Below are 27,699 nucleotides of genomic sequence, written 5' to 3'. Positions count from 1 at the left end.
ACAGACCACTATCCCTTATGACATTGATGGTCAACAGGGCAAGGCGATGCTTTCACTTGCCACCCCAGCCCCCACCCACACCCGTCTCTCCAGTCCTCTTGCAGGTGTGCATCCCCACACAGGTGCAGGTGGCTGAGAACATTCCTTCTTCTTTGTGAAGTGGGAACAGGCTAGACTCTGAGCTTCACTCTACCCAATACCCCTCCTTTTTTCTAGTGGAAACCTGTCCTTCCCATTCCATGTGATCTTGGTAGGCTCATGTCACTCTCCAAGTCACAAATGCTGGGAAAGAAGAGTGCCTTTCTCTGCTGAGAGTGCTAAAGGGAGAGCGTGTAGATCCGGGGCTAGCATCCTCACCTACCCTGTGGTAAGAGCCTGTCTGGCCTCAGAGGGGATCACAGACCAGCAGGGGCAACATTTTTTTGAACCCCTGGAGACAGCTGTGCCTGAAGCCCAGACTGCTCAGTTGTATGCCCAAGCCAGTTTGATTTGTGTTTGGTTCCAACCAGGAGAGTACTTATTTCTTTGATAACTATGTGAGTTTAAAAAGCTAAGGCTCCAGGCCTCTCTTGCTCCCTCATCTCCGGAGACAGCCCACACTGTCTATGGAGTGTGTACCTACTTTTACTTTAACCCGAGTGCCCAGCCCCTACACCTCATGGTCTTTGTCTTGCCTTATACTCTATGTAGTATGTATCTCTCTAAATAAATCTACCTTTACTCCAAAAAAAAAAAGCTAAAGCTCTAAACTGTTCTTAGAAACAATGATCAGTATATATACTTAAACTAAAAAAAAGTGCAGTATATTGTATATATGTATTTACATGCAATATATTGTATATGTGCAGTCAAATTGTAACCATTCTACCTAATAAAACTGCAAAATGAAAAAAAACCAAACAAACAAAAAGACTAAATTGTGAGGGAATAGAAAATCTGAATAGACATATAACTAGTAAGGGGATTGAATCAGTCATCAAATATCTCCCAACAAAAAAAAGCCCTGGGTTTGGTGGCTTCACTGGTAAGATCCACCAAACATTTAAAGAACTAGTATCAGTCCTTCTCAAACTTTTCAAAAAACACTGAAGAGGAGGGAACACTTCCTAACTCATTCCATGAGGCCAGCATTACTCTGACACCAAAGCCAAAGGCACTTCAAGAAGACTACAGACCACTATCCCTTATGACATTGATGCAAATATTCTCAACAAAACTCAAGCAAACAGAATTCAGTCATATAGTAAAAGGATTATACACTTTGACCAAGTGGGATTTATTCCTGGAATGCAAGGATGAAGGTTCAGCTTATGAAAACCCATCAGTGTAATACCCCACATCAACAGAATGAGGGGGGAACCGTCTCACTTGACCCAGAAAACGCATTTGACAAAATTCAACACCCTCTCATGATAAAAACACTCAACCTACTAGGAATAGAAGGAAACCACCTCAACATAATAAAAGCTGCATTAAATCCCACAACATCATACTCAATGGTGAAAGACTAAAAGTTTTTCCTCTAATACCAGGAATAGTGGGCAAGGATGCCCACTTTTACTACTTTAATTCAACACAGTACTAGAAGATCTAGCCAGACCAATCAGGCAATAAAAAGAAATAAAAGGTGTCCAACCAGGAGAGGACTGGCTGAAGCTGGGAGGCTGGTTGACAGCTGCCACATGCGCTGTCTGCAGGCTTGGTGTGAGCTGCTAACTACCCAGTCTCAGAGTCGGTGGCTCTTTCTCTGGTCAGGCCAGCCCCAGGCGTGGTCCGTACCCTGTGTCTTAGGTCAGAACCCAAGACAGGGACTCTCAGGCCATGATTTATTGGAGGGAGTGCCCTCAGGGGAGCCTCGAAGTGAGCGAGGCAGGAGTGGGCAGGGGAAGGAGCTAAACTGGGATGTGGTCTCTGCTGGGATCTATTCTCAGCCAGGTCCCACAGCGAGCTCTGAAGCATGAACGGCACACAGAACTGTCCCCTCGAAGCACACAGGCCTGGCCTGAACTGCCTCTGAACTCCTGCCTCAGTCAGTCACTGGCCGCTGTCCCCCTCAGAGAGCAGAATGCAACCTCACAGGCCTTTCTTCTGGAGAAGAGGGCAGCTGTGAGCTGTGTTAGCAGCCAACAGCCCCAGCAGCCTGGCGATGGGCTGCACTGGCCCAGAGAGATCTGAGCTAGGCACCGCCGCCTCCACTTCAACCTGTTTTGTGGGCCCTGCCAAATCTCAACCCTGTTTGAGAAGGAGCAGCCCAGAGACACAGTAACCCTTCACTCATCAGGAGCCTCCAGTCTTTGGAGGAAGAAGGCTTAGTACCTGGCCCCCATCATTCTGCCCTCTCCTCCCAAAACTCCTCCATGGAACTGCAGTTTAACACAATGCCCTTGGCATTTGCTGTGTCCTCAATGGCCACACACATGGAGTGTTTATAAAAACCTTTATGATAAATTTCCTTCATCTCCAGGAAAGAATTTGACTCCCCACGTGGACAGTAACAGGTAGATTAGGTGGAAATTAAAAAAAAAAACCACCATCGCCCCTTCTTTCAAGTGTCTGTCAGGGCCAGGCTCTGTGTGTAAGGGGATGAGGCTCCCCCAGGTGAGCGTAGCAGGTAACACTACAGCTCTCAGCACCCATAGGTGGGAGTGTGTCAAGCAGAGCCGATGTTTGGCTGCAAACAGACACCTGAAGAGAAACTGGCTTAAAACAAATTGGAAGTATCATTTTTCTTACATAATACAGTCCAGAGGAAGGCAGACTGCGGACAGTGCAGCAGCTCCACAATGTCATGTGCTTCTGCTTTCAAGATGGTACCCATGATCCCTGGCAATGCCACCAAGTTCTGGGCAGGAAGAGGGGCAGTTTGAGGCCAGAGGCTGAAGGGCCCAGTCAGCAAGTCTGTTCCTTTTTATAAAAAGCTCCGGTAGAAGGCTTATCTGTGAGTTTCACTCATTGGCCAGAACTGTGTCACATGACCACCCCTTGCTGCAAGGGAGGCTGAGAAATGTAGTTTCTCTATCTGATTACTAGCAGAGAATGAAAGAATAAACAAAAGCAACCAAAATCCCCACCACTAGGACCTGATAGTTGATCCAGTTCAGCACCCACAGGTGAGGAAGCCTGGAGAGCTTCTGAGGCCATCCAAGGTCACACAGGCCAGCTGAAGCACACCCTGTGGCTGACACTGGTCTCCAGGCTCCCAAGACACAGATCACATGAAAGCAACACCAGTCTCAGTGCATATGGATTTATTGAGTTATGGGAATCATTCTAGTGCTAGGTTAAACCATGGGGAAGATGGCCATATGGCCAGTGCAACGTACGGAACTGGATTCTCACTCCAGGTGGTGCCCAGCAAGCGGCATATTATGGACCAGAAGCATGATGCCAACATTAGTTATGGGGTGCAGATGGCTATTCTGATGGGGGTGTCTGACTGGGAGGGTGCCATGAAAGGCTAGAGTATTAGAGGGAGTTTCGCCTACAAGTACTCCTGGGAGCATGACCTGCTTGGGAAGCTGATAAGATTGTCCAGACCTGCAAAAGGCAGTGAGGTAAGAGCACTGGGGCCAGCTTGGGAAGTAAGCCAGTCCCTTTTCAATGGGGCAGGAGGCCACAGATGAGACCAGTTATCCTAGGCAGAGTGGGACACTTGGCTGTTGTCCAAGGTCTGCTGTCCTAGTCAGAGCAGGGGCTGGAGAGCCAGGACAGGGAGCATGGAGAGAAGGGAGCTCCACCCCAGAGGCCCGTCTGAGGAGGACACCTTGGTGGGTGAGAGCAGAGTGAGGACTTAAAGCAGAAATTTGACTGCTCTCTGCCACCCCCACCGTACCAGGCCATTCATGCCTCCATCTGGGCCCACTTGGCATGGAAGGGTGGCAGGAGGCAGTGCAGGGGTTGCCAGCTCACCACACCCTCCCTGCACCTACCTGCAGGACGTTGTGTTCAGGGTCCCGGTGGGGGTCCAGCTGGTCTTGTAGGATTGGCGGCCAGCCGCCGTCAAAGGTCTGTATGGCGCCATCTATGGAGGGGAGGGGTGTAGGGTGGGCTTGGCTGAGAAACCCTAGCACAGGGTCCAGCACCGCAAGGACAAACTGAGACTTGGCAACCCACGTGGGCCCTTGCTAGGCAGGAATGGGAGGGACATCTGCAAGGACTGGCTTTTGGGATGGAAGGTGCTGGGGAATAACAAAATAAGGACAACTGTGTTAAGAGTGCCTTACAAACTGTCGTCTTCCAGTCTCACAGGGAAGGGTGACAATTACCATCCTCGTTTTACAGATGGACAAAAAAAGGCTTAGAGGAGTTAACTAACTCTCAACAAGTGGCAGAGTCAGGCTTCTAACTCAGACCCACTAACTCCCAGACTGGGCAGCGAACTACCCAGCTGTTCAGCCCCAAATGGCAAGATCATAAATGGGAGGCGTTGGCTGTGCCTCAGGAATGGAATAGCCTCAGAGATGACGAAAGCGGGAATCTCGTATTCTTCTTCGTTCCATGTCCTTGGAAACTTGTTTTCACTGTCCCTACTTCCTGCTAGCAAGGGCACCAGCCTAGGCAACCCTGGGATTCTACCTGGGTCTGTGACCTGGTCTCCGGAGACAGCTGGGCGCAGATTCCCCAAGGGGCACGACGACAGCAGAGGAGGAAGTGGGCCTCCGTGGCTGCCGCAAAGAGCCTCAGTTTCCTCACCTCTAAAATGGGCTCCCGCCAGAACAGCAGCTTGGGACCAGGCGGTAAGCGCCGAATGCACTCCCACGCGGCCCCACCCGGGCCCCTCACCCAAGCAGCGGTTCCTTGTAAAGAGCCCCCGGAAGGTTTCGCACTCCTCACGCCGGTTTCCGCTGGCTCCGCAGTCGCACCAGGGCGCTACCCGCGCGCTCACGTTGTCCAAGTAGTTGGGGGTGACAGCGGTGCCTGCGGGGACCCAAAAGGCAGGGTACTCGGCCCCTTCACGCAGAGGTATCCCCAGGAGAGGCCTCGCCCAAGCTGGGATCCCGGCGGTGCATACCCACGAGGCCCGCGTAGGCGCGCAGGCAGCCGGGGGCCTGGTCCCGCAGGCAGCCGTCCGGGGCGCTGGGGGCGGGCGCGCAGGAGGCCTGGAAGGCCAGGAGGCGGGGCCTGCGCCACGCAGCAGGAGGCCGGTGAGTGTGCGAGCGGCCGCAGCCCCGCCCACCCCGCCCCCGCCCCTCTCTCTCCTCCATCACCTTCCGCACCTGCAGACGCTGCTGTGCTCGCAGGCGTCTAGCGGCACGAGGCAGGAGGGCGGCGCCGGGCCGGGCCCAGAGAAGGCGCAGGCGGGCACGAAGGTCTGGCGCCGGCGCTCGGCGCACGCGGGGCCGCCGCACGGGCAGAAGAGCAGCGCGTGGGTGAGCGCGGGCGGCCCGCGGGCGAAGAAGCGGCGCAGCGCGCGGCGGCAGCGGGCGCGAGGGCAGCCCCCGGGGGCAGCCCGACGCAGGCACTGCGCCACGTACTCGGTGCGCAGCCGATGGCACCGCGCGTTCGCCGTGCACGCCTCGGCCGCGTCCACGCATCGGTTCCGCGCAGCCGAGCTCGACGACCCTGGGAGAGCGGTGGCAGGCTGCAGTTGTCGCGCCCTGTACACACACTTCATCCTAGTCTTGTGGTCACGCCTTCCGAAAATGCTGGGCTCTCCAAACCCGAGGGGGCAGAATGTGACCCGAAGGTATAAGTGACTGGCACTGACCTTCCGTCTCAGAGATGGGCTGCGGCGGGCCCTGGGGATTCCTGCAGCACGTCTAGGGTGGATGGGGCGCAGCAAGGCTGGGCCTGGCCTCCCCCAGAATCTACGGTCCATCCTCTCCAAGCACCACCCCTCACCCATCCAACAAGGGATCCATGGGGTTACTCTCACTCTCATAGGCGCCACCAGACAGGGAAAAAAGCAAGGCTTCTAGGGACTTGGCTAATGGAGGCTTATCAGAAATGGCGCTGAGGACATGGCCCCTCTTCTTCCTTTTTGACATGCTGGGACCCCTGACCTTCCTTTATTTCCCCTTCTCCCCCTCCCCCTTGGAGATCCTTTAAGTCATCTACAGGTTTCTAGTTCTCCCTCCTTGACCATCTCTTGTGCCTCCTCCTGCCCTCTCCCTCTAGCGTCTTCCCCTTTCATTCTCTTCTGATGCTCCCTCCTCCGGAATCTAACACATGCTGCCCCATCTGGACTCTAGCTTTCACCTCTAGCCCCACCACTCTCCACCATCCGGGTGCAAGAGGGATTCCCAGTAATGGCTCTGGGCACTGGAGCCATTTAGACCTGGCTGCCGGGGTGTGGATTTGAGAGAAGTCCCTGATGGCAGGCCACAGGACCTTAAGGTCCATGAGAGGTGGCACTCCACAGGGGGCACAAAGTGCCTGGCACAACCTAGTCACACACCAGGGGTCGGTTGGGCAATGTGTAAGCTTTGTCCAGAAGTGCCATGGGCCACATCTAAATCCACCCAAGCCAGGGTCTTTGGCGGTCAGAACTCAGCAGCCCCTTCCTAGGACCTAGGTTACCAAAATCAGGCTACCCCTGCCTCCAGGAGCATCTCGCTCAGCTGAGAAGCCTTCTGGCACCAAACTCTAAGGGAATTTTCCCAGCCTGGATGTGTGGAGAAGGGTGTTTCCTGCCTCAGGGCTGGAAGCAGGGCCCCTCTCTGGCACTGAGCATCTCTTTCTGGGGGCCAAGGAGGAAAGTGGAATAGACATTGAGGGTGGGCAGTGGGTATGTGAGTGGAGGGGATAGACAGGAGAGCCGGGGCCCTTCCTTTCTCCTCGCCCCCTCTGCCCTCTCCTTCCCTCTCCTCCCGCACTCACAGAGCAGCAGGCAAACTTTGCCCTTCTCTCCCAGCCAAGCCCTCACATCCCTACGCCTCAGCCACACCCAACAGCAACAAGTGTCCCTTAAGGTCTTGGTCCTGCTTCTGTTCCTTTGCTTATCTGTTTCCCTCCATGAGGAACATGCTTACCTCTTCTCCACACTCAAAACAGCACATCTCAGCTCTAAGAAAGATCTCCTCTGCCTTAAACCTTTGTTAGATTCCATTCTGCCCACTCCACATCACCTGGTAAGGTGACCCGTCCCACCATGATGCCCCAGGTGGGGAAGGGGTAGTCCAAGGGGCTTCTGATGGGTAGTCCAAGATACATTGCATGGAGATGCTGGAGCTGCAGGGCAGGGCATTCCTGTGAAGCTGCAAGACTGAAAGTGGAGGTCTGGGGCGGGGGAAGGTGAAAGAGGTGGGAGAGGAGGCAGTGGGAAAAGGAAAGTTCCTGGAGTGAGGGTACCAATGTGAGACTTGGGAGACCATGGCTCCGTGGGGCTCAGAGGCTGGAGGCCAGGTGCCATGTGGCCACCTCAAACACAAGTGGCTCACCAGTGCCCCTTCTTGCATTTCGGCTTTTCCTGGAATCGATGTCTTGCCCTCCCACCTTGTCCTTGAGGATCGAGGAGGATCCAGGTCAGAGAGCCAGGGTTCACAGGTCCAGGGGAGGAGGCAGCCACTCACCCAGAAGCAGCAGCAGCAGCAGCACGGGTGCCAAGCAGCCAGCCATGCGGCAAACACAGGACAGAACGACCAGAGGCCGAGCCACAGTCAGACAGGTGCCTCCTTCCCAGCGCCCCTGAGCCGCAGCGAGATGGAAACCCGGTGTCTGCGCTGCTGTGCCTGCTCTCCTGACAGGAGGAGCCTTTGCTTGAGAATGACTCCCTGCCCCCATGAGTCCCCGCCCAGGCTGCGCCTTCAGGTAGATGCCGAAGCCACTGAGCCCAGTGCCTGAACGTGCCTGGCGTTCAGTGATGGTGGACCCCATCACTCTCCAACACCCGCACAACCACCCAAGAAGACCTTGTCTCTCCCATGCTAAACTATCACTTTTATGAAACAACGTTATTCTTTTCCTTCTTTTGTGATTTTATTTAAACTTATAGCTAATTTTAGACTTGCAGAAAAGTTGCAAAAATACTAGTGTTTCCTTTATACCCTTCACCCACTTTCCCCTAAATCAGCATCTTACCCGACCGACCATGGTACAGTTATTAAAAGTAGGAAATTAACATTGGTGTAAGACAACTAAGCTACAGACCATTTTGAATTTCCCTGCTCTTCCACTGATGTCCTCATCCTGTTCCAAGATCTCATCCAGGATCCCACACTGCAGCTAGTGGTCATGTCACCTTAGTTTCTTCCAATCTGTGGTAGTTTCTCAGTCTTTCTTTAACAAACCTGGTGCTTCCCTATGTGTCCCTGTGTGGTGGGCGTGCCCCTTTCTCTAGAGGGAGCTGTGAGCGATAGAACTTTTTTTCGATGGCATTAACCACTCTTTGCCATCGCTCTGTTGTCTCTGTAAGTCAGAATCCCACAGAAGACACAGGCAGGGGCTTTAGCAAACCATCTCATTCAGCGCCTTGAGCTGGCAGAGCGAGGGCATGCCTGAGCCTCACCAGAGCCTCGGTCCTGCTGCTCCTCTGCTGCCAGTGGGTAATTACAAAGATCCCCCAACTCTTCACACCCTCTGCAATATGATTTTGCTGTTCCTCCCTTCCAGAGATGGAGTTTATCTCCCAACCCCTGGAAACTGAGCTGGCCTGGTGACTTGCTTGGACCAATAGAATGTTATGGAAGCAAAATGTGCCAGTCGTGGACTCTGAAGAAGCCCAGCAAGCTTCCACTTACTCTCCTGCAGGAGGAGGTGAGTGGGGCACTGGCCCCAGGATCACAATTACTAGTTTTTCCTTTTGCCTCAGGCTCCAGTGTGGCTTGGCATGGCACTGTAGTTGATCCTGTCTTTAATTAAAATTTTAATGTTTGTTCATCGTGGGTTTTTGCATTAATTTTGATCTGTAAATATACTACGTTAAAATATTACTTATCTTAGAAAGTGACACAACACTGTAGACTGATGAAAAAAAAGGAACACGAAACATATCAAAAAATGTATATATTACTTCTCTTGATTACTTTTTTTGTGCCCAAGATAAATGCCTCATTTGTCTCACTCTAATTCTGGTTGTGTTCTCTTAGATCGCTCCCCAGCTGTTATGTGACCAGGCCTTGCTAACCTACTGGAACATGAAAGACACAGAGCCCATTTGTCCCCATCACTCTAGCCAACAGCCAGCCAACCCCAGAAGCAGACCCACCTAGTGACCAGCAGTTAACTGCAAACATATGAATGACTGAAGCGAGTCGAACCACCAGCTGAGTTCAACGTAATTTGCCAATTCACAGAACTGGTTATTGTTCTAAGCTACTAAGTTTGGGGATGGTTTTTTAATGTAGCAACAGCTGGCTGATGCAGAATGTCACTCAGCATCTCTTGCATGAAGCAGGGGGAGAGAATAAATGGCCTCTGAGAGTGTCCAAGCGAGACAGGAGAGGTGGAGCCAAGGGATCATTCAAGCTGGGCAACACCATCCTATGCGCAGGTACATCTGGGGCCTGGCTGTCATCTGAGGCTCAACCCATCAGCCACTACCCCTTGTCACCTTCAAGGAGCCCCCATGGGGTTGAATTTAAAGACAGAAAAGACTCATAGGTCTCAGGGCAATATGTCTTTCTTCTGATTTCTACTTTGGTGTCCTTTCCAAAATAGCTTGCTTCGTCCCCACCCATGGAATGGAGGAGGAGCTGATTAATGTCCAAAGGGAAGGGAGCCTCAGCAGATCCCCAGGCTCCTCGGAAACCTCACCTGACAACTAGGAATAGGGTGGGACTGAGGAAGCATCTAGGGGGAAAAAGACCAGGGGAGGAGGCAGGAAGGAAGGTTCCAAGGATTCTGTTTGTTTTTTCAGGGCCCAGGCTCCGGGACGTGGATCAGTCTAAAGTGTAGGGCCCCTGGAGTTCTGACCCAGCAGTCAGTGCCCTCCAGAGCTGGGTCTGGAGAAAGTGCATGCAGCACACCCACACCTGGACAGAGGCTATGGGTCCAGGCTAGGCTCCCAGCATGACCCAGCCACCCCCGGTGACAGGAGGTCAGTGACTACAAGACCTTTGTTCCTGGGACTGATGGACTCTTGCTTGGGCTGGAGGGTGTTCCCTAGCCAGGCCTAGCAGCCCTGCAGAACAGGGATGGCACTGAGCAAATTCTGATGAGGCTCCAGGGTCCTGGAGTAGGTGGTGCAGAGGTAACTTGGAAGAAATGTTGTAGGTGCCTGAAGGTGCAGGAGGTTAGCGGACTGGCTGGCTCTGCCCCTGGGGATCCGAGTTCCTGGAGCAGCTGTCCTTAGTCTTCTCATCTCAGGAGTCACCTTTCACCAGAGACAGGATCTGGGCTTTTGGACTTGACCTGCTGAGAATGAAGTGGGGGAAGGGTCATGCCCTGAGGGCTGGGACCCCAGGCTGCAGGCCATGTGGCAGGGACCCCTGTCCTCCCTCAGTGAAAGCCGATGACCCAAGAAGAGTCGCAGCTTCTCCCTCCCCTGCCCCAGGGGCCTCCAGCATCTGGACAGCTTCTCCCGGAGGGCTCATTTCCCGAATAACGCAAGCTCAGAGCCTCAGAGTGAGGGACTACCAGATGAGGAGCAGCAGGGGTGGGGGTGTGGGTAAGCAGTGGGAGGTGGAGGCCCACCTACCTTGGCCACAGGGCACAGGCTTCTCAAGGTGGCTGCTGGGCTCTGGCAGAGTTCTCAAGGGGAGCAACAAGTGGAGGAAGAGTGCCGTGAACACAGGTGGCAGGAGTCCCTGGCAAGGGGTGGGGCACAGGGGCTTAAGGTGGCTGGGTGCTCGGTGGAGAGGAGGGGGCCTATCTGGAAGGAGGCAGAAGACAGGAGCCCATCCCTTCCCCTCTCCCCCATCTCCCACCGTGCTTCACTCACCCAGGGGCTGGGGCTCCCCAGTGGCTGTCAGGCCCAACTCCGTGGGCTGAATGCTGCTCAGAGGGTAGTCCCTGCGTGGGTGATCTTTGGGCCTGAGCAGTGGATAAGACAGCAGGAGACTGAGACCGTGACCATGAGCAGGGTGTTCTGGGGCTTCTTCCCTGTAGCCGGCAGCTCACCCCCAGCCCGAGCTGGGTGCCAGGTCACTCTCTCCAGCTCTCTTCCTACTTCCTCCTGAGAGGAGCCCTTAGGGTCTAGGCTCCAGTTGTGACTCATGCTTTCCAGGGCCACCTCCTCTCTCCAGCCCTGACATTTCTCCCAAGCTCTGGCCCCACCCTCAGAATCCTCCAGATGTCAGCGTCACTCAAGCCCCAGAGAGGGGTGGACTTCCTCCTGCCGTGGCATCTGTGTCTGTTCCTTGCCGTTGGGTGGCCCTGTTGTCCTCAATGATGCCAAGCTATGCTCAGCTGCTCCCGCCCCATCTCCCAGGGCCTTGCCCCTTCCAAAAGTCTCCTCAGGACCCCACCCTGGTGATGACATGTAGTCGCTGTCCTCCTGCAGGCCCCCCATGCTGACATGCCAAGTTCTGCCCACCTTGCTCCTCTGCCCACAGACCCACAATCAACACTCACTTTGTCAAGGACATCTCTGCCCACACCTGGGACCTGGCTGGTGCCCTGCCCCTGTCTGGGATGCCCTCTGCCCCCATCTCTAGCCCCACCTTGCCCTCTCCCTCAGCTTGCCAGGAACACTCCCAAGGCTAGTCTGTATCGGATGTGGTCATAGGGGGCCTGCCTTGCACAGCGCCCAGTGAAGGGGCAGCCCTAGACTGACCATGCTTGGTATCATATAACCCCCATCCTAGGTCACGGAGAACTGGGTTAGGGGCAGGCCCTTGGCACAAGCACAGCCAGCACCATAGCTGCCCAGTGGTATGGAATGGAAAGATGTGCTGGGCCCAGGATTTGGGAAGTTGGAGGGGGTAAAAGCCGAGATTAAGGCAGCAGAAGTGGCAGAGGGCTGAGAGCTCATGAGAGAGAAGCTGGAGAGGCTTGAAGGGCACAGTGGAGCAGGAATTGCATTATGAGCTGGTGCGAAAACAGGGCAAAGTCAAGGGTGAGGCAGACTCTTGGTGGGAGAAACAGGAGACGTGGACAAGAGGTGAGGAACCACAGTAATGGGGGTGGGGGGAGGGTAGAGGGCCCTGCAGGGATCTACACCTTTGCTTGACTGGGAGGCCACTGAGGCCTTATGCTTAAGGCTTCTTTCCATGGCCTCTGCCTGCCTCTCTGCACCGGAGGACCCCACCCTGGCTGCCCCAGGCCAGGCAGAGCTCTGAAGGACTGGAACCACCTAAGTCCCCAGTGCCTACCCGCTGCACACGGGGTCCCTCCTTGAGCCCCAGAGGCATTGCTGGAGACAGGGTCCTGGGTGCCGGCAGCAGCACCAGGCCAGGCTGGCCCCGAGGAGCAGAGGCAGCAGAAAGCTAAGGATCACCGCCAGCGTGAAGGTGTCTTGGGCTGTGGAGGACAGGGTATGGCTGAGTCCTGAGGTGCACCACACGGTCCCCACTCCCCCCCCCCACCAGGGGCGCACTTTCAGGCTGCACTGGACCACTGTCCACACTACCACCAAACCCCGGCTTGTCACAGGAAGGCGGAGCCCAGCCTGGAGCACAGTGGCAATTATGGTTACTATTGCAAACCTGCAGAGGAAAGGAAAGTGGGGTCGTATGAGACCAGAAACATGAAGCCGCCTTCACCCCCGCCAACTTTCGGGCCACTCACCCCGTGGCCATGGCAGGCAATCAGGCAGAGCTCCAGCTCTCGGAAGGTAGCGTTCTGGCAGCGCCTGTCCTGGCACACCTATGGGCAATGCGTGCGCTTGTCAGTGAGGTGGCGTGATGCTTGGGCCTGGGGACTCAAGTGGTAGCGAGGGGTTGGATGGGCAGGGCTCACCATCTGAGGTCCACATTGGGTGCCTGACTCTACCAGGCCCAAATCAGGCAGGTCCAGCTGGGCACCAGGCAGCACGAAGGCACCCCTGCAGGTCACTTCGCGGCTGCCTAGGCGAACGGTGGAGTCCACCGGCACCGTGTGTGGTACCAGTGCGCTCTTCTCCCCACCCTGGCACTGCAGTTTCCCACACTGCGCATCCCTGGGGACAAGTGGAGGGTAGTCAAAAGGCGTGGAGTTTCTCCCTACCCGCTTCCCCAGCTTCGCCTCCCTCTGCTCCCCACCTCTGAGCACAAGGCACGAAGCTGCCGTCGCTGTGCTGCCCACAGTTCCCGTGGGCGTCTCCCGCGGGGTTCAAGACCTGGAAACAGGCATCCGGGGCTGGGCGGGAGCCTGAGAAGCATGGGTGGGACTAGGGGTCAGCCCAGACGCGAACCACGCTCAGCCTGCCTCAGTTCCCCCGCCCACCTTCCCTGGAGTCGAAAGCGCGCAGACCCGAAGATGGGGGCGGAGCGCACGAGTGGTCTCACCAGGGCCCCAGAGCCGCTGGCACTGCTGCTCGAGCGTCGGACACTCGCCGTCCCAGCAGGAGCCGCGGCCTCTGGCGCAGGGAGTGCCGTCCAGTAGGTAAATGTCAGGGGGGCAATAGGGGGAGGCGCCCGTGCAGAATTCAGGGAGGTCACAGTCGCCTGCAGCCCGGCGGCATGGCGCGCCCGCGGGCTTCAGCTGCGCAGGTTCCCCGGGTGGAGGGAGGGCGGCGAGGCACAGAGACAATGGACAGTTAGAGACCCGTGCCGAGAGCGCTGATTGGAAACGGGAGAGCCTGGTAGCGAGGTCCAAGCGAACACACGCACAGGGCAGAGCCAGCTGCCAAGAGTTCCCCAGCCCTCACTCGGAGCCTTCTATGCCCTCACCAGGCAGCGGGCGCAGCAGTCCCCATGGGTGCACTGGGCCCCCGCACGCAGTGAGCAGTTGTGGGCAAGGCAGCAGGAGCCCGGGCACTCCTGGAGCCGGAAAGGCGAGGAGGGACCAGGTGAGGGTGCAGCGCCCAGACCTCCGGGGAGGGGGCGGGCGGGGGCCAGCCTTGGTCCCCTAGGGCCAGACCTGCGGACCTGACCTGGCCGGCGCCGCAGTCACACTCCTCGCCCTCTTCCACGAAGCCGTTCCCGCAGCGCGCCCGCGGCACCAGGAGCCCAAAGTCCGGCGCGTTGGAGAGGCACGCGCCGCCCCCCTTTCGGAAGAAGGCGCGCAGCTGGCGGCGGCTGCAGGCGCTAAATACGCGCGGGAACGGATGCCTACGGGGGGAGGACGGTGTCGGGAATGCAGGGACCACCCCTGCCAAACTCTTCCCCCTCCCCGCTACACACCAGTGCTTAGCCACACAGCCGCCCGATGTGCGGACTCCGCCCCAGCGACGGGTGGCTCTAATTGTCTAGAGGGGGAGCTCTGAGAGGGTAAGAAACTGGCGTAAAATCACGCAGTGAGCCGGAGGCAGAAGGATGTGAAGCCAAGATTCGGCAGCCCAGGACCCAAAGTCGAATCCCCACCCAGCGCCCCTACCCCCTGGTTGGAGTCACCTCGCAACGTTGTTCCGAAAGTAATTTCCATATTTGTGAGAATCCACTTTGCCTGAGTTTCCTCCGTTTAAGCCTCATAAACCTCAAGGAGGGTACTATTATCATCACCCCCATATTGCAGAAGAAGAAACTGAGGGATAGTCATTTCGCCCATAAAGATACAGCTGAGGAAGCCTGGGCCCCGCTGGGCCTCCCTCAGCCCCTCTCCCTCGCGCAGCGCCGGTACCCGGTAGCCGCTGCCATGACGCAGCCACCCTGCTCCGCCGCCGCCTCCCCGCAGCAGCCGTCCGGGTCGTGGCTGAGACCGAGGCTGTGGCCTATCTCGTGGGCCATGGTGGCTGCAGCGCCAATGGGGAGCTCCGAGTGGTCCTGGGAGGACGTGAGATGGTCACCGCGGGCTGCGGGGACCGCCGCTCCCCGGCACCTCCCCTCCCCTTCCGGTCCCGGGTGGCGCTCACCGTGCTCACGCCTCCAGAGCTCTCCTCGCGGCACATGCCCTCGACGGGCGCCAGGCCCACGGTGGCGCCCCGGAAGGCGCGGCCCCTGAGGGAGGAGCGCAGCGTGACCCGGATGGCCAGGAGTCCGCGCCGCCCAGGGGGGACCCGCGTGGGGGTCAGAGGCACGCACGTGAGCAGCTGCGCCGAGTCGTGTGGCCTCCGCGCCCACAGCCCCCGGCGCCACTGCAGGAAAGCCCAGAGCGTGGCGTTCGCGTCTGGCGTGACGCGGCTCCGGTCCTGCTCGGTCCACACTTCCAGACCGGTCAGCGCCACCTGGATGTCCAGAGTCTTGAGAATCTGTGGGCACAGCGGGACAAGGCTGAAACGGGTGATCCGCCTTGGTGCCCGTGGGAGCTCCCTTCTTTGCTGGCCTCCGTCCCCTCTCCCCATCTCCAAGCTTGTCCCTGTCACGCTGTCACCCACGGCTCTCTCCCCAGTGACCCAACTTGATCCACATAGCTGGCGACCTCCAGAAGACGTTGTTTGGTGTGGTTCAAGTTCCGGTGCTGGGTCAAGAACTTGAAAGGCAGAGAAAGGGCGATGTGAGGGGCTGAGCTGGCCACATCCAGGCCAGCCAACCCCCTTGGGGCTCCTCTCACCAGGGTGTGGTCAGCCACTATGTACAGCTCCAGGTACCTCGGACTTCGGAGGGACTCCCGCCTCTCCTGGGGGGTGGCAGTGGTGACCCTGAGTGGCAGGCTGCTGGGCTTGAGCCCTGACCAACCCCAGTTCCCAGAATGCACAAAGTTAACTTTAAAATTCTACTAGAACTTGTTTCTTCAGCCTCCAAATAAAAATGTCAGGACAGGAGGCCCTGAACTGGGGCTGTGCATTGCTGTCTCTGATTTTAGAGGGCTGTGGATACTGCATGCCCACTCCCACCCCTACCCATGCCCCTGACCCTGATTTGGGTGGCACGAGATAGTCTGGCCATGTCCCCTTTGTCCCCTGGGTCCTTGTGGCTACAGGTTCCTTTCCAGCTGAGCAGCTGCTCCATCTGGAAGATCTTGTGGGTCAAGAAGTCCTCAGAGTCCCCCGCTGGCCAGGGATGCACATAATAGCTGGCATTGCTGCTGAGCGTGATCAGGCCCCTAGGGTGCAAAGGAGTGCAGAGACAGGTATAAGGGAACTCTTTCCCTAGCCCCAGGCCCAGCCCCCTCCTCCAGAACTCCTCACCTCATCCCAGAACAGGTGGTGAGGACTACCCAGGAGTCAGGGAAGCCCCTCACACGCCCATGGTAGTGGCAATGATCCTGGAAAGCAAGGGACCCGGCCCCAAATCTCAGCCAGGTCTGAAGTGGGAGGGGCAAGAGAGAGCCTGGTGGGGGACTGAATCCAGCTTCTCTTTAGGAACAGGAGGAGAATGGGGGAAGTGGTGCAGAGACCTCAAGGGGTGCATCCCCGACACCCCTCACCCAGTTCTCAGAGCCCATGGAAGTATCTCACCGTGCGGCTGGGGACCAGCACCACTGGCTGCCCATCTGGTGTGTAGTGGGTTTCTGTGTATCCCGGGGCCAGCAGCCTGCTAGGAGGGGTTGTTGCAGAAATGACCTAATCCAGCCTTGCCTCCTCCAGGATGCCCTTCGGTCTTCCTCCCTGAATGCTAATTGAGTAGCTCTGAGTGAAGCACCCAAAGTGTCTCTTAGGGAAGGGAAAGGAGTGACTACGCATTTTCCAGCTCAGAAAAATCTTGGGCTAGGGGGAGCAAGATGAAGGGCGGGAAGGAGCCCTGGTGATGGCTTAGATGTGGAAGTGGGAGTGTGGGACACACCAGGGATGAGTAGAAACAAGGGGAAGGTTGATGGTCCCAGTGGGGCCTGTGGCAGGCAGCTGGATCCACAGGTCAGGAGTGTTAGAGAGAGACTGGGCAGGAGGCGAGGAGTCAGGAGGCACTGCCAAGAAGGTGGGACTTGGAGTCAAGAAGTGTGGTGAACTTCCTAGGTGGCTCTGTTGCTGCCCACCCTTGTTGAGCATCTGGACAACCCTCTAGGCCACCTCCCCCCACTTAAGGAGCCTTCAAATCTTCTCCCCAGGCCCCCAGATCCCATGTATCTCCCCATCTGTCCTTCAGCAATGCTCACCCACTGCTTCCAGAGAAAAAACAGGATCTACACCACTTCTGGTGCATCCTATCTGAGCAAGGATCCCCCTCCTCTCTTTTTTCAGACCCCACTCAAATAATGATTTCATCTTCAGGCTCCATCTCACCAGGATCCTTCCCACCAAGATGGGAAGTAAATCTCTCTAAAGAAAATCTTGACCCCACCTCACCTGGACCTCTTTACCCCCAGACTGCCCTAAAATCTTGTGATGCCTGCTTCTCCACTTGCCAGTCTTTCCTCTTTTCTCCAGCTGTGCTCCCGCACTCCATGCACACACTCAACCCTAGGAGGGAGGTGATGTAATCACCCCATTTAATGCATAAGGACATCGAATCCCAGAGAAACTATGATTAAACATGATGGAGCCTGTCTGTTCCCAGTGCATGGGGGAGGATAAAACGTAAAATGCTTAGAACAGTGCCTGCAATGAAACAAGCACTTGATAAATGATAGCTGTTGAAAATGGTCTTAGACATGCACCCACCCAGCCCAGCCCAGCCTGCTCACTCACCAGCTCAAAATCTTTGGTTTTGCACCATCCCGGACACTCAGCACCACATTGGCCTTCTGTGATTCGGCCCTACTAGGACTCCCCAAATTTGTTTTCCCCTGCTCCCTTCACTCCAGATGGAGACTCCCCAGGCAGGCCGAATTGCTGCCCCCTGAATGTGCCTGGATGTTAGTAGCCACTGTACCTCTGTCCCTGCCATTCCCACAGCCTGGAGCACCCGCCTATCTTTGGAATCCATCCTGGATTCTCTTTTGACTCAGCACACCCCGTGAGCACCCAACCAGGTGATGCTCGTTCAGTCTCGGCAGGAAGCAGACAAGATGCTCCTGGGGCTGGGATGAGAGAGGTTCCCACAGCAGGGCTGATCCAGCCTCAGTAGTCTACGTCAGTCTCAAGGGAGCCAGTCCTGGGCTGGCATGACTCTCCCTGTCACCTGCACCTCCTCCTCTGGGGCCCTTGTCCCATCCAGCCTCCCTCTAGGGTTCCTGACAGTCCTTGCTCCCAGCACATATCCCTCCCCAGAGACAGAAGCTATTCTTGGCTCCCAGACCTGGTACTCACTGGTTCTTCTCCAGCTCGAGCAGGAGCTCCCGGCCTTCAACCTCCAAGGCCACCAGCCCTTCTTCTAGCTTCGAGACCTGGACAAGAATGCACGCAGGGCTGAGAGAGCAGACATCCTGGCCTCTTGCCTGCCAGGGAGCAGGAGGGGTATGGAGCTGGCTGGTGAGAGAGTTCATGGGGGGAGCACAGGGGTATGGGGTGGCAGACCTCCCACTTGTCCTGGGGGGTGTGGATGGGTGTGGGGTGAGAAATGCAAAGATGCTCCCAAACTCGGAATGTTCGTTGTTCTGTCAGCAGCAGCCATTTGACAGAACCTGCTAGGTGCACATCACATCCTTCCTGGAGAGACAAGAAGTCTCAGAGAGGTGCCAAGCCTTGCCCAAGGTTACTAGGCCCTTCCTCTGGCCCTCCCTCCACTTTCATGCCCAGAAGCCTTCCTCTATGCAGGGAAGACAGTGGGGGTCCTCAAGAAAGACAGGGGAGAAGGGGGCAGCTGCTGCTCCAGCCTCCTCACCACCTCTACTTTCCATATCTTGCTGCTTGCTCCCCACTCCCTGTAAAACTCAGACTTAGTACCGCCACTTCCACTTCTGATAAACTGCACCCCCAAGTTTTCCTATGCCTCTAGCAGGCTCTCCACACACCAGCTTCATTAAGCCCCTGAAGTAAACACTGACCTGCAACCCAGGCCGAGAGAAAAACACTGGCTTTCTCGGCTAGAGGTCAGGGGGGCGGGCCTGGGCCTGGGCCTAGGCCTGCCCACCCACCCCTCCTTCCCTCTACTCTCTTTGCTTCTTCCTCCCTTTAGGGATTACCACATCTGCCCCTTGTCCACTCAGCCTGGCTGCGGGCCCAGGGCTGGAGCAGGCCTGGAGCCTCCTGAAGAGCAGCTGTGTGTTTGGAATGCTGGCCTCCACCCCTGTTGGCCCTCCCCTTTTATCCCACAATGCATTGGGCTGGGCCCCAGGCCAAGGCCCAGAGTCTTGGGGAGACCCTTCCTCTGCAGGTGGGGAGCAGATAGTCCCCTGCCCCAGCCAAAAGTCCCCCAAGGCCCCAGGCATGAGCTCATGTGGCTGGAATGCCACCTGTTTTAATTGGAAAAAGGTTTGCACTGAAGAAAGGCAGCAGCACAGACGGAAGGCTACCCCCTACCCCGCCCACACCCCTCTCTGGGTCCCTGCACCCACTGCCGTCCTCACTTCTTGCCCTCTTGGTGACCCGGCCCCTCATGACGCACTCCATCTCCAACTTGAAATGTGGGTGTTTCCTGCTTCCGGGACGGGACTCCCGGCCACTCCGTCTGCTGTCTTCAGCTTGGCAGGCTTCACAGGGACAGGGGCCAGCAAGTGGGGAAAGTAAAGCCCCTCTGGCATTCCCCTCCTGGTCACAGCCAAGGCCAGGCGCAGAGGGAGGGCCACGGTCAGGGGGCCTCAGTGTGCGCCCCCTCCCCCCCACCTGTGACATCCAAGAAAGCAATCTCAAAGCTCCAGCCAGTGCTGTGCGGACCACTTAAGTAGGGGCCCCGAGGGTTTGGGGGACCCAGTGAGGGACCTAGGCTGGGAGTTGTTGGGCCTGGTGGGGGTGACGGGGTTGTCCCAGCCTTCAGGGCAGGGTTTGTCTGCCTTCCTGCAGGCTTGGACAGTGGGCTGTCCTCTCCTTCCTGACAACTCAGGATGACAGAGGCTCTCTAGACTTAGGGGACATTGGCCAATGGTTTGAAGTCTTCCAGTAGTGGGTCTCAGGCTTCTGGGTTACAGAGCTGTGTGACCTTGGGCAGTTTCTCCAACCTCTCTGGGCTACAGTTTGCCTCTGTGAAATGGGCATACAAAGGCTGCTGGCCTTCTGGTTTGCAGCATAGATGTGTGGCACATAAGGATGGGGGCGAGGTGACTCTGAAAGTGTGTGATGGGTGGGCGTTGGGAGGAGGCTGGGGCAGAGTGTCCAGGAGAACCAAAACGGGGCAGGCTTGCATCTGAGGGCACTAGGAGAGCAGCTACTGGGCAGAAGTGGATCCCGCATGAGCCAGTGAGGCTGAAGTTTCAGGCCCCTCCATGGCAGGATCCCGGGGGACAGCAGTGAGTCCACAGCATCACATGTTCTAGTAAACTTTGCAAAAGGAAGATTTTTTGGTGTTTTTTTAGAGTTCCCTGAAAAGCTCTGGCCCCACCTCTGCTTGATGGAGTGGGGATGGCCCAAATAATTCTCGGAAGAGAGGGTTAGGAGGAGGTGGGGGAGAAGAAGCTAGAAAATGACTTCCATGTGTTCAGGCTCTCTCCATCTCGATGGCTCTCACCCCCACCTGCCAAGGCTTCAGGGAGAGCCTGAAGGACTTGGGGGATCTAGGGACCCCAAGAAAACTGCCAAGCTGAAACTTGGGGAGTGGCTGAAATTTGGGGAGTGGCATAGGGGCCGAGAGACCCTGGGCATCTGCAGAGGAAAGGGTCACCTGGCACTGACCGGCTCCTCCAGGGTGACCATGTGCCAGGGACGTCCATCCAGGACCCAGTGTGGGATGACTGGCTCTCCAAAGGTGTTTCCTAAGGTGAGGACAGAGCACAGGGTGAAGGAGACCTGAGGGACATAGGGAAGTTGGGGACAACAGAGAGAGAGAATTACAGGATGTCAGCAGGGAGGAATGTGAGACTCCATCTTCAATACTCAAATGTTTAGCCTGGAGAAAGTTGGCCACACATGGGGCACCCTTGGAACTGAGGAGCCACCAGGGAGGTGGCAGAAGAGAGACAGAGGAGCCTGGGAGGAACAGTTCAGCTGGGAACTTGGGAACCCCACTGACTTTATAGGGGAATTTGGGGTCAAAAATCACAAGGAAGAGACCAAGGCCCCCAGTGCAGAGGGGAAGGGAAATGGGAGGCCACTTTGGGTATTTTTAGACTGGGCAGCAGATGCCTTTAGGGTGAGAAATCCATGAAGAATGGATGCCAGAGTCTCCCCTGCCATCTGAGAAAAACAATAGCCAGATGTTGCCTTGGGAGGTCTATCTTGCCCAGAGCGCCTCTTGGGGGCTTCATGCTCAAGGCAGGGTTTCCAGGGATCCTGGCCCAGAAGCCCCCTCCTCAAATCTTCAAGGAGGGAGTTGTTTGGGGGACAACTTGAGTGCTTTCAAGCCAGGTATGCTGAAGGAAGAGGCTCCAGGAGGAACACCAAAGCCCAGCATTACTCAGGGGGTGCCTGGAATGTTCCCTTCGGAGTGATCCCAGAACCCCCGTGGGCCCCAGCAACTTTCACCACACCCGCCCTGCAGGATCAGAACTCAGGCTGGCCTGAGCCCACAGGCACTCAGTCCCTGGGGAAGCTCAGCTCCCCAGAACTCACAGCTCCCCAACCCCCACCGAATCCTGGCCCCAGTCCTGCCCAGGCTGAGATGGCTGCCTGTAGAAGTGGCTCAGCTCCAGCCAGGCCACCCCAACTCCTTTCTCCTTCCCCATCTCCTCCTCCAGATGCCATCACCTGGAGGAGCATCCAGGAAGTCCCCTTCTCCCATGAAGCCCTCCCTGATTGGGTCAGCTAGTTGCCATCAGGTAGGTGGGGTGTGGGGCTTTGGAATGGAGGCTGAAGGGCCAGTGTAGGGAGGGGAGGTCTCAACCCAGGGAGGACTTAACTGGGTGTGGAGAACCATGTCTAGCTGGTCCTAGGTTTCCCAGGGTGGAGAGGGGAAAGGGTGCCTGTGTGTACGTGTGAGTTGGGGGTTCTCCTGGTCCTGCGTGCACACACGATGGTCATTGGCACCTTGATGAGGGACAGAGAGGCAGAGGTGATGTGACTAGGTGGATGGGAGTGGAACCTGGGGGAGCCAGTGTGGTGTTGGGGAGCACGAAGCCCCTCTCCGCTCCTCCCACAGGTAGCGTCATCCTCCCCTGACCCCAGGCTGAAGAGGAGGGAGCAGTGGAATGCCTGGGGATCATCCCCAAAGGCACAGGGCTGTTGTCCCTCCCCCTTGGGGCCCCAGAACAGATCAGGACCCCATCCCTGTTGGGGCCCCCCACCCCACCCCTCACCCCCACACTGCACTCCGGAACCCATTGCCCTCAGGCCACCCGGCCATTCCTGCCTCCTCCCTGGTTGCCCTCCTAGCCCCGTCACCAGGCACTTGATGTACAGGGCTCAGCCAGTCCTCCCACCCATTGGGAGAGGTTTTCATCAACCCCATCTCACAGAGCGTTTGGAGAGGTCACACTGGGAAGAGGAGCTGCAGTCTCTCCCCAGGGCCTGGCTAAACAGGCACCTTCTGTTTCAAGTCGTTTCTATCTAACCAAACAAGGCAACTATATAAACAATATATACTCTGGCCCACGGCCCTGGGATGACGGGGTGAGCATGGGATGATGCATTAGTGTGGAGGCCACAGCTGGTCCCTTAGTGTGAGGGCACAGCGGGGACTCCACGGCACCAATAGTCTAGGGCTTCCTGGAGAGGGGAAGCCCACTGAACCTTGCAGGATGGCGATGCAGGAATTCTCACGCTGGCGGAGGGGGCCAGAGCAAAGAATCCAGAGGGGTTTGGGGGCACTGGACAGCTGCTCAGAGGGGAAGGGGCCCTGCCACTCTGCTTCGCCATTGTCACAGGGCAGCTGGGCAGAGTGTGCAAGATGAGAGTCTCTGGGCAGTTCCCACGCAGACCCTCCCAAGCCCTTCCATGCCCTGTCCTGGCTGCACGTTCCCTGGGATTTCAGACCCTCCAGTCCTGACAGTGACCTCGCCTACCCCTCGGGGCGCACTCCCACTCACCTTGAAACGCCTCGGCCCCCCACATTGGCCACGGTAGTCGCAGTAGCAGCAGCAACGGCAGCCCCAACACCAGCGACCCTCGAGCTCTCCGAGACCCCGGGCCCATAGCTGCGAACGCCTCGCTTCTGCGGCTCCAGGCTCCGCCCCGGCTGGATGGCTGCCGACCCACGCCCAGTGCAGCCGGCACGCCGCCTCCGGGCCCTCGGGCGCCCGGCTCCCGGCCCGCACTCTCTCCCAGCGCGACCCCGCACAGTCCCGCCTGCCTGAACCACGACTGCGGCCGATCCGTCCCGACCCCAGCGGGCGGGGCCTGACCTCGTGTGCCCTCAGGGAGCCCGGACAACCCTCCTGCCCGAGTGGTCCAGGGGGTAGAGCTCTGCGGGGCGGGGCGGGGGCGGGGCGGGAATCTGTGCGACCATCTAGGGAGACCCCCTTCCCCAACCGCGCCCCTACCCGCCCCATAGGTTTCAGAGCGCCCCCTACTCGTGGGAGTGGAAAGTGAACATGGGGCAGGGACCCTCGGGAAGGGCTTTTGAGGACCGCAGCGGGGAGGTGGAGAGTGGCCAGGGATAGGGGGCCCCTGTTGCTGCTGGGGTCTGCCCAGGAAGCGCCCCTCCTGGGGCGGACCTTTGTCTCCGCCCTGCCACCAGTCCTGCCCCGGGGCGCCCTGGTGAGAGACCGAGGGAAGTGCCCCCAGGAGAAAGGAGGCTCCGGTGACAGCGATAGGCAGATGCGGCCAAGGCCCCAAACTAGTCTCTGTGCCGCAGTGGCCGCCAGCCCCCGACACCGAGACGCGCGGGTGGTTCGGGAGGGCGAGTGGAGGCTGCGGTCCTGCGGGCTCCGGGCCCCTCAAAGGCGAGGCCGCGGGACAGGCGCGCAGACGGGGGAGGGACAGCCCTTTGTACCTGGCTGTGGCCAAGGAAAAGAACGGCACAAAGCCGGAGATAACCAGACATGGGGGATCCTTTCAGCCTTGGTGACGTCTGTTCCTAGTTTTAAAAGATGTGTTTGTGTACTGAGTAGTAAACTAGGCTGGCGAGTAGCAAGTATTCCCATAGCGAGGGAGGTTAGCCTTTAAGCAAATCTACTTGTTTTTTGAGAATTCAAAATGCAGCAATTCAGTTAGTAAGAGATGCAGTAGCTGGGATTGCTGGAGACCTAGTTGGCCTGATTTAAACATCAGAAAGTATGGTGAGATGTTTAGGGAACATCCCTCCCTTTTCTGTCTCCATCCTCTCAGACCCCTCACCCCCTGAAAGCTATTACTGGCTTCTTGTATAGGCTTTTAGATTATATTATGCATGTCCAAGACAATATAGACATTTTTCTCTTATTAGCATTTTCTGTGCGTTGATTTTTTTCACTTAATATACCTTGGAGGGCCTTCTTATCAGTGGTCTCATTAACGATATTCTTATGATTAATATTATTATTCTATTATTATTACTTTGAATTTTAAGATTAACTTTATTATGGTATAATTTACATAACAATAAAATGCACCTATTTTAAGTGTACAGTTAGATGAGTCTTGATAACTGTATACACCTGTGTAATCACCACCACAATTGAGACAGAACATTTTCATCACTCCTCAAAAGTTCCCCTGTGTGCCTTCCTGGTCAAACCCTCCCAGTCCTAACCCCAGGCAACCACTGAGGTTCTGTCTATAGATAAGATCTGTCTGTCCTAGAACTTCGTGTAAACGGAATCGTAAAGCATGTACTCTTTTGCGTCTGGTTTCTTTCCCTCTTTATGTGTTTGAGATTTGTTTACATTGTTTCACGTAGCAGTCATTTGTCCTTTTATGATACTGAGTAGGTTTCATGTATGAGGGAAGCACAGTTTCTCTCTTCTCTCCAGTTAGGCATTTGGATTCTTGTCCAATTTGTGCTCTTCTGAATATGGCTGCAACAAATTGCTATGTAAGCCTCTGTATGAACCTGCTTTCATTTCTTACCTGTCAATACCTAGAAGTAGAATTTCAAGGTCATACGGAAAAGGGCTTATTTAACTTTCTAAGAAACTATCTTCCAAAGTGGCTGTACCATTTTACATTCCCACCAGCAATGTCTCGGCGTTTTCTTCATAACTCACCAGCATTTAGTGTTGTCGACCTTTTAAATCTTAGCCACGCTAGTAGGTACGCAGCATCCTCATTATTTTTATTAGTTGAATGCTGTCATTTATTCATACAGTCTCCTTGTGGGCATATAAATAGTTTTCAATCCCTTTGTTACTACAAACAATACTCTAATGGATAATTTTATATGCAAATTTATCTGTGAGATGATTTCCTACAAGCGGGATTGCTGGGTCAAAGGATATGTGTGTTTGTGATTTGGGTAGATAGTTAAATTGCCTTCTGATTTGTGCCAATTTTCAGTTGTACCAGCAATATCGAGTGCTCGCTTTCCCACAGCCTTACCAATGCAGTTATCAAAACGTGATACTTGATAGTCTGAAAGTGAAAATGCAGTCTTCACTTGCATTTTCTCTTATGAGTAAGGCAGAATATTTGCTCAAACATTTAAGAGCTGTTTGTATTTCTTTTTCCTTGAATTCATATCCACAGCCCACTTTTCTATTTCATTGTTGGTCTTTCTCTTAACAACCTGAAGAAATTCTATATATAAGGGAGACTGACCCTTTGTATGGAGTGTAAGTTGCAAATACTTTCCCCAGTTTGTGAGATGTATCCAGCCTGTCATGTGTGGCTTCAGTTCAGTTACACTCATTTCTGGGAAGCATTTGCTTGTGTGAATATAATCACATTTTTTTCATTGACTCTGCTGGATCTTTGGGTGGTTCCTAGTTTTGAGTTGTTACAAAAAAATTCACAGGTTGGTCAACTAATCTTCGACAAAGGAGGCAAGAATATACAATGGAATAAAGACAGTCTCTTCAGCAAATGGTGTTGGGAAAACTGGACAGCAGCATGTAAAGCAATGAAGTTAGAACACTCCCTTACACCATACACAAAAATAAGCTCAAAATGGATCAAAGACTTAAACATAAGACAAGATACAATAAACCTCCTAGAAGAAAATATAGGCAAAACATTATCAGACATACATCTCAAAAATGTTCTCCTAGGGCAGTCTACCCAAGCAATTGAAATAAAAGCAGGAATAAACAAATGGGACCTAATGAAACTTACAAGCTTCTGCACAGCAAAGGAAACCATAAGTAAAACAAAATGACAACCTACAGAATGGGAGAAAATTTTTGCGAACGATGAAACAAAGGCTTGACCTCCAGAATATATAAGCAGCTCATACAACTTAATAAGAAAAAAAACCAAACAACCCAATCCAAAAATGGCCAGAAGGCCTAAACAAGCAACTCTCCAAGGAAGAAATACAAATGGTCAATAGGCACATGAAAAAAATGCTCAATATCACTAATCAGAGAAATGCAAATCAAAACTACAGTGAGGTATCACCTTACACCAATCAGAATGGCCGTCATTCAAAAGTTCCCAAATGACAAATGCTGGAGAGGCTGTGGAGAAAAGGGAACCCTCCTGCACTGCTGGTGGGAATGCAGTTTGGTGCAGCTACTGTGGAAAACAGTATGGAGATTCCTCAAAAAACTAGGAACAGACTTACCATATGACCCAAGAATCCCACTCCTGAGCATATATCCAGAAGGAACCCTACTTCAAAAAGACACCTGCACTCCAATGTTCACAGCAGCACTATTTACAATAGCCAAGACATGGAAACAGCCTAAATGTCCACCAACAGATGACTGGATAAAGAAGATGTGGTATATTTATACAATGGAATACTATTCAGCCATAAAAACCGACAACATAATGCCATTTGCAGCAACATGGATGTTCCTGGAGAATGTCATTCTAAGTGAAGTAAGCCAGAAAGAGAAAGAAAAATACCACATGAGATCGCTTGTATGTGGAATCTAAAAAAAAAAATGAACATAAATACAAAACAGAAACAAACTTAGACATAGAATACAAACTTGTATTTGCCAAGGGGGCAGGGGGGTAGGAAGGGATAGACTGGGAGTTCAAAATTTGTAGATACGGACAGACATATGCAGAATAGATAAACAAGATTATACTGTATAGCACAGGGAAATATATACAAGATCTTGTGGTAGCTCAGAGTGAAAAAGAATGTGACAAAGAATATATGTATGTTCATGTATAACTGAAAAATTGTGCTGTACAGTGGAATTTGACACAGCATTGTAAAATGACTATAACTCAATAAAAAATGTTTAAAAAAATTCATATGCATGTGTCCTTAGCTTCCTCCCTTTGCCTGTCCTGCTTCCACCATCCCTTTGTTGGTCTCCTCTGGGAGAACATCCTTAATAGGTCGCTTGAACATGAAGCCTCATCTCTGGGAACCAGATCTACTACAGACATAGAGGGCTTCAGTCCTCCTGGGGCCCCAGCGTAGACAGGCTGAAGAGCCGTCAACTCCTCCCTCTGTGGTTCAGATAAAAGGGCCTGGGTCTCTCTGCCCACCCCTACTCGTCCCCAAATCCCCCTGAACAGAAGAGACGTCATCATGGGGACTGACAGCAGCAGAGAGCATGCCTCCAGGACAGAATCCCCTGAGACTCCTGCTAGCTGACCAGCCGGGGGCAGAGAGTGAGGCATCCTGTCACACCCGCAGTCCATTTTACTCTCTCTTCTCTCATTCGAGGAGGATTTGGAGAAGAATGGGGATGGACAGAGAGACCCAGGCTTCCGTCTTGAACCAGCAGCACAACTGGAGATTCCAAAAGAGAATGTGGATCCTGAGAAAGGGGAAATTAGGAAGATATACATCTACCCATGGTAAAGGAAACAGACCTGATGAGGAGGAAGAGAGGGCAACTAAGAAAGCCTGGGAGGGCACAGGGGCAGGACGACACCAAAGGTGCAGCCTGGCCTGAATGAGCTGGGGGCCAGGGAAG

The 27,699-nt window shown here is 55.0% G+C and overlaps 2 protein-coding genes across 19 annotated transcripts; both read right to left on the bottom strand.

The window, feature by feature from the left end:
• Nucleotides 1–3,309: 3,309 nt before the first annotated feature.
• Nucleotides 3,310–7,557, bottom strand: GFRA4 (GDNF family receptor alpha 4). The gene is made up of 6 exons (XM_072943902.1): nt 7,512–7,557; nt 5,217–5,562; nt 5,012–5,121; nt 4,783–4,917; nt 3,930–4,021; nt 3,310–3,763 (listed from the first exon to the last, which is right to left on the bottom strand). Exons 1-6 carry the CDS (start codon nt 7,555–7,557, stop codon nt 3,683–3,685), a joined length of 810 nt encoding a protein of 269 aa, XP_072800003.1. The 3' UTR covers nt 3,310–3,682.
• Nucleotides 7,558–7,883: 326 nt separating this feature from the next.
• Nucleotides 7,884–23,229, bottom strand: ADAM33 (ADAM metallopeptidase domain 33). Of its 18 annotated transcripts, none has more exons than XM_072943896.1 (22): nt 22,768–23,021; nt 20,480–20,559; nt 18,023–18,099; nt 16,295–16,370; nt 16,025–16,101; nt 15,750–15,939; nt 15,448–15,513; nt 15,295–15,366; nt 14,979–15,145; nt 14,810–14,894; nt 14,578–14,720; nt 13,892–14,069; nt 13,689–13,778; nt 13,305–13,500; nt 13,059–13,167; nt 12,778–12,976; nt 12,607–12,684; nt 12,416–12,524; nt 12,192–12,339; nt 10,820–10,911; nt 10,577–10,629; nt 7,887–10,293 (listed from the first exon to the last, which is right to left on the bottom strand). In XM_072943896.1, exons 1-22 carry the CDS (start codon nt 22,871–22,873, stop codon nt 10,249–10,251), a joined length of 2,436 nt encoding a protein of 811 aa, XP_072799997.1. In that variant the 5' UTR covers nt 22,874–23,021; the 3' UTR covers nt 7,887–10,248. The 18 variants fall into 18 exon arrangements, 17 of the variants coding, with proteins under 17 accessions (XP_072799990.1, XP_072799991.1, XP_072799993.1 ...); XM_006207413.4 differs by having other exon boundaries at nt 7,888–10,293; nt 16,295–16,373; XM_072943889.1 differs by lacking the exon at nt 20,480–20,559 and having other exon boundaries at nt 7,884–10,293; nt 10,577–10,685; nt 16,295–16,373; nt 22,768–23,229.
• Nucleotides 23,230–27,699: the final 4,470 nt, after the last annotated feature.

Source organism: Vicugna pacos, chromosome 19, assembly GCF_048564905.1.
Source record: "Vicugna pacos chromosome 19, VicPac4, whole genome shotgun sequence".
NCBI classification, from domain to species: Eukaryota; Metazoa; Chordata; class Mammalia; order Artiodactyla; family Camelidae; genus Vicugna; species Vicugna pacos.
Note: the sequence above shows the minus strand (reverse complement) of the source record. Positions and strands in the feature narration are given on the sequence as shown.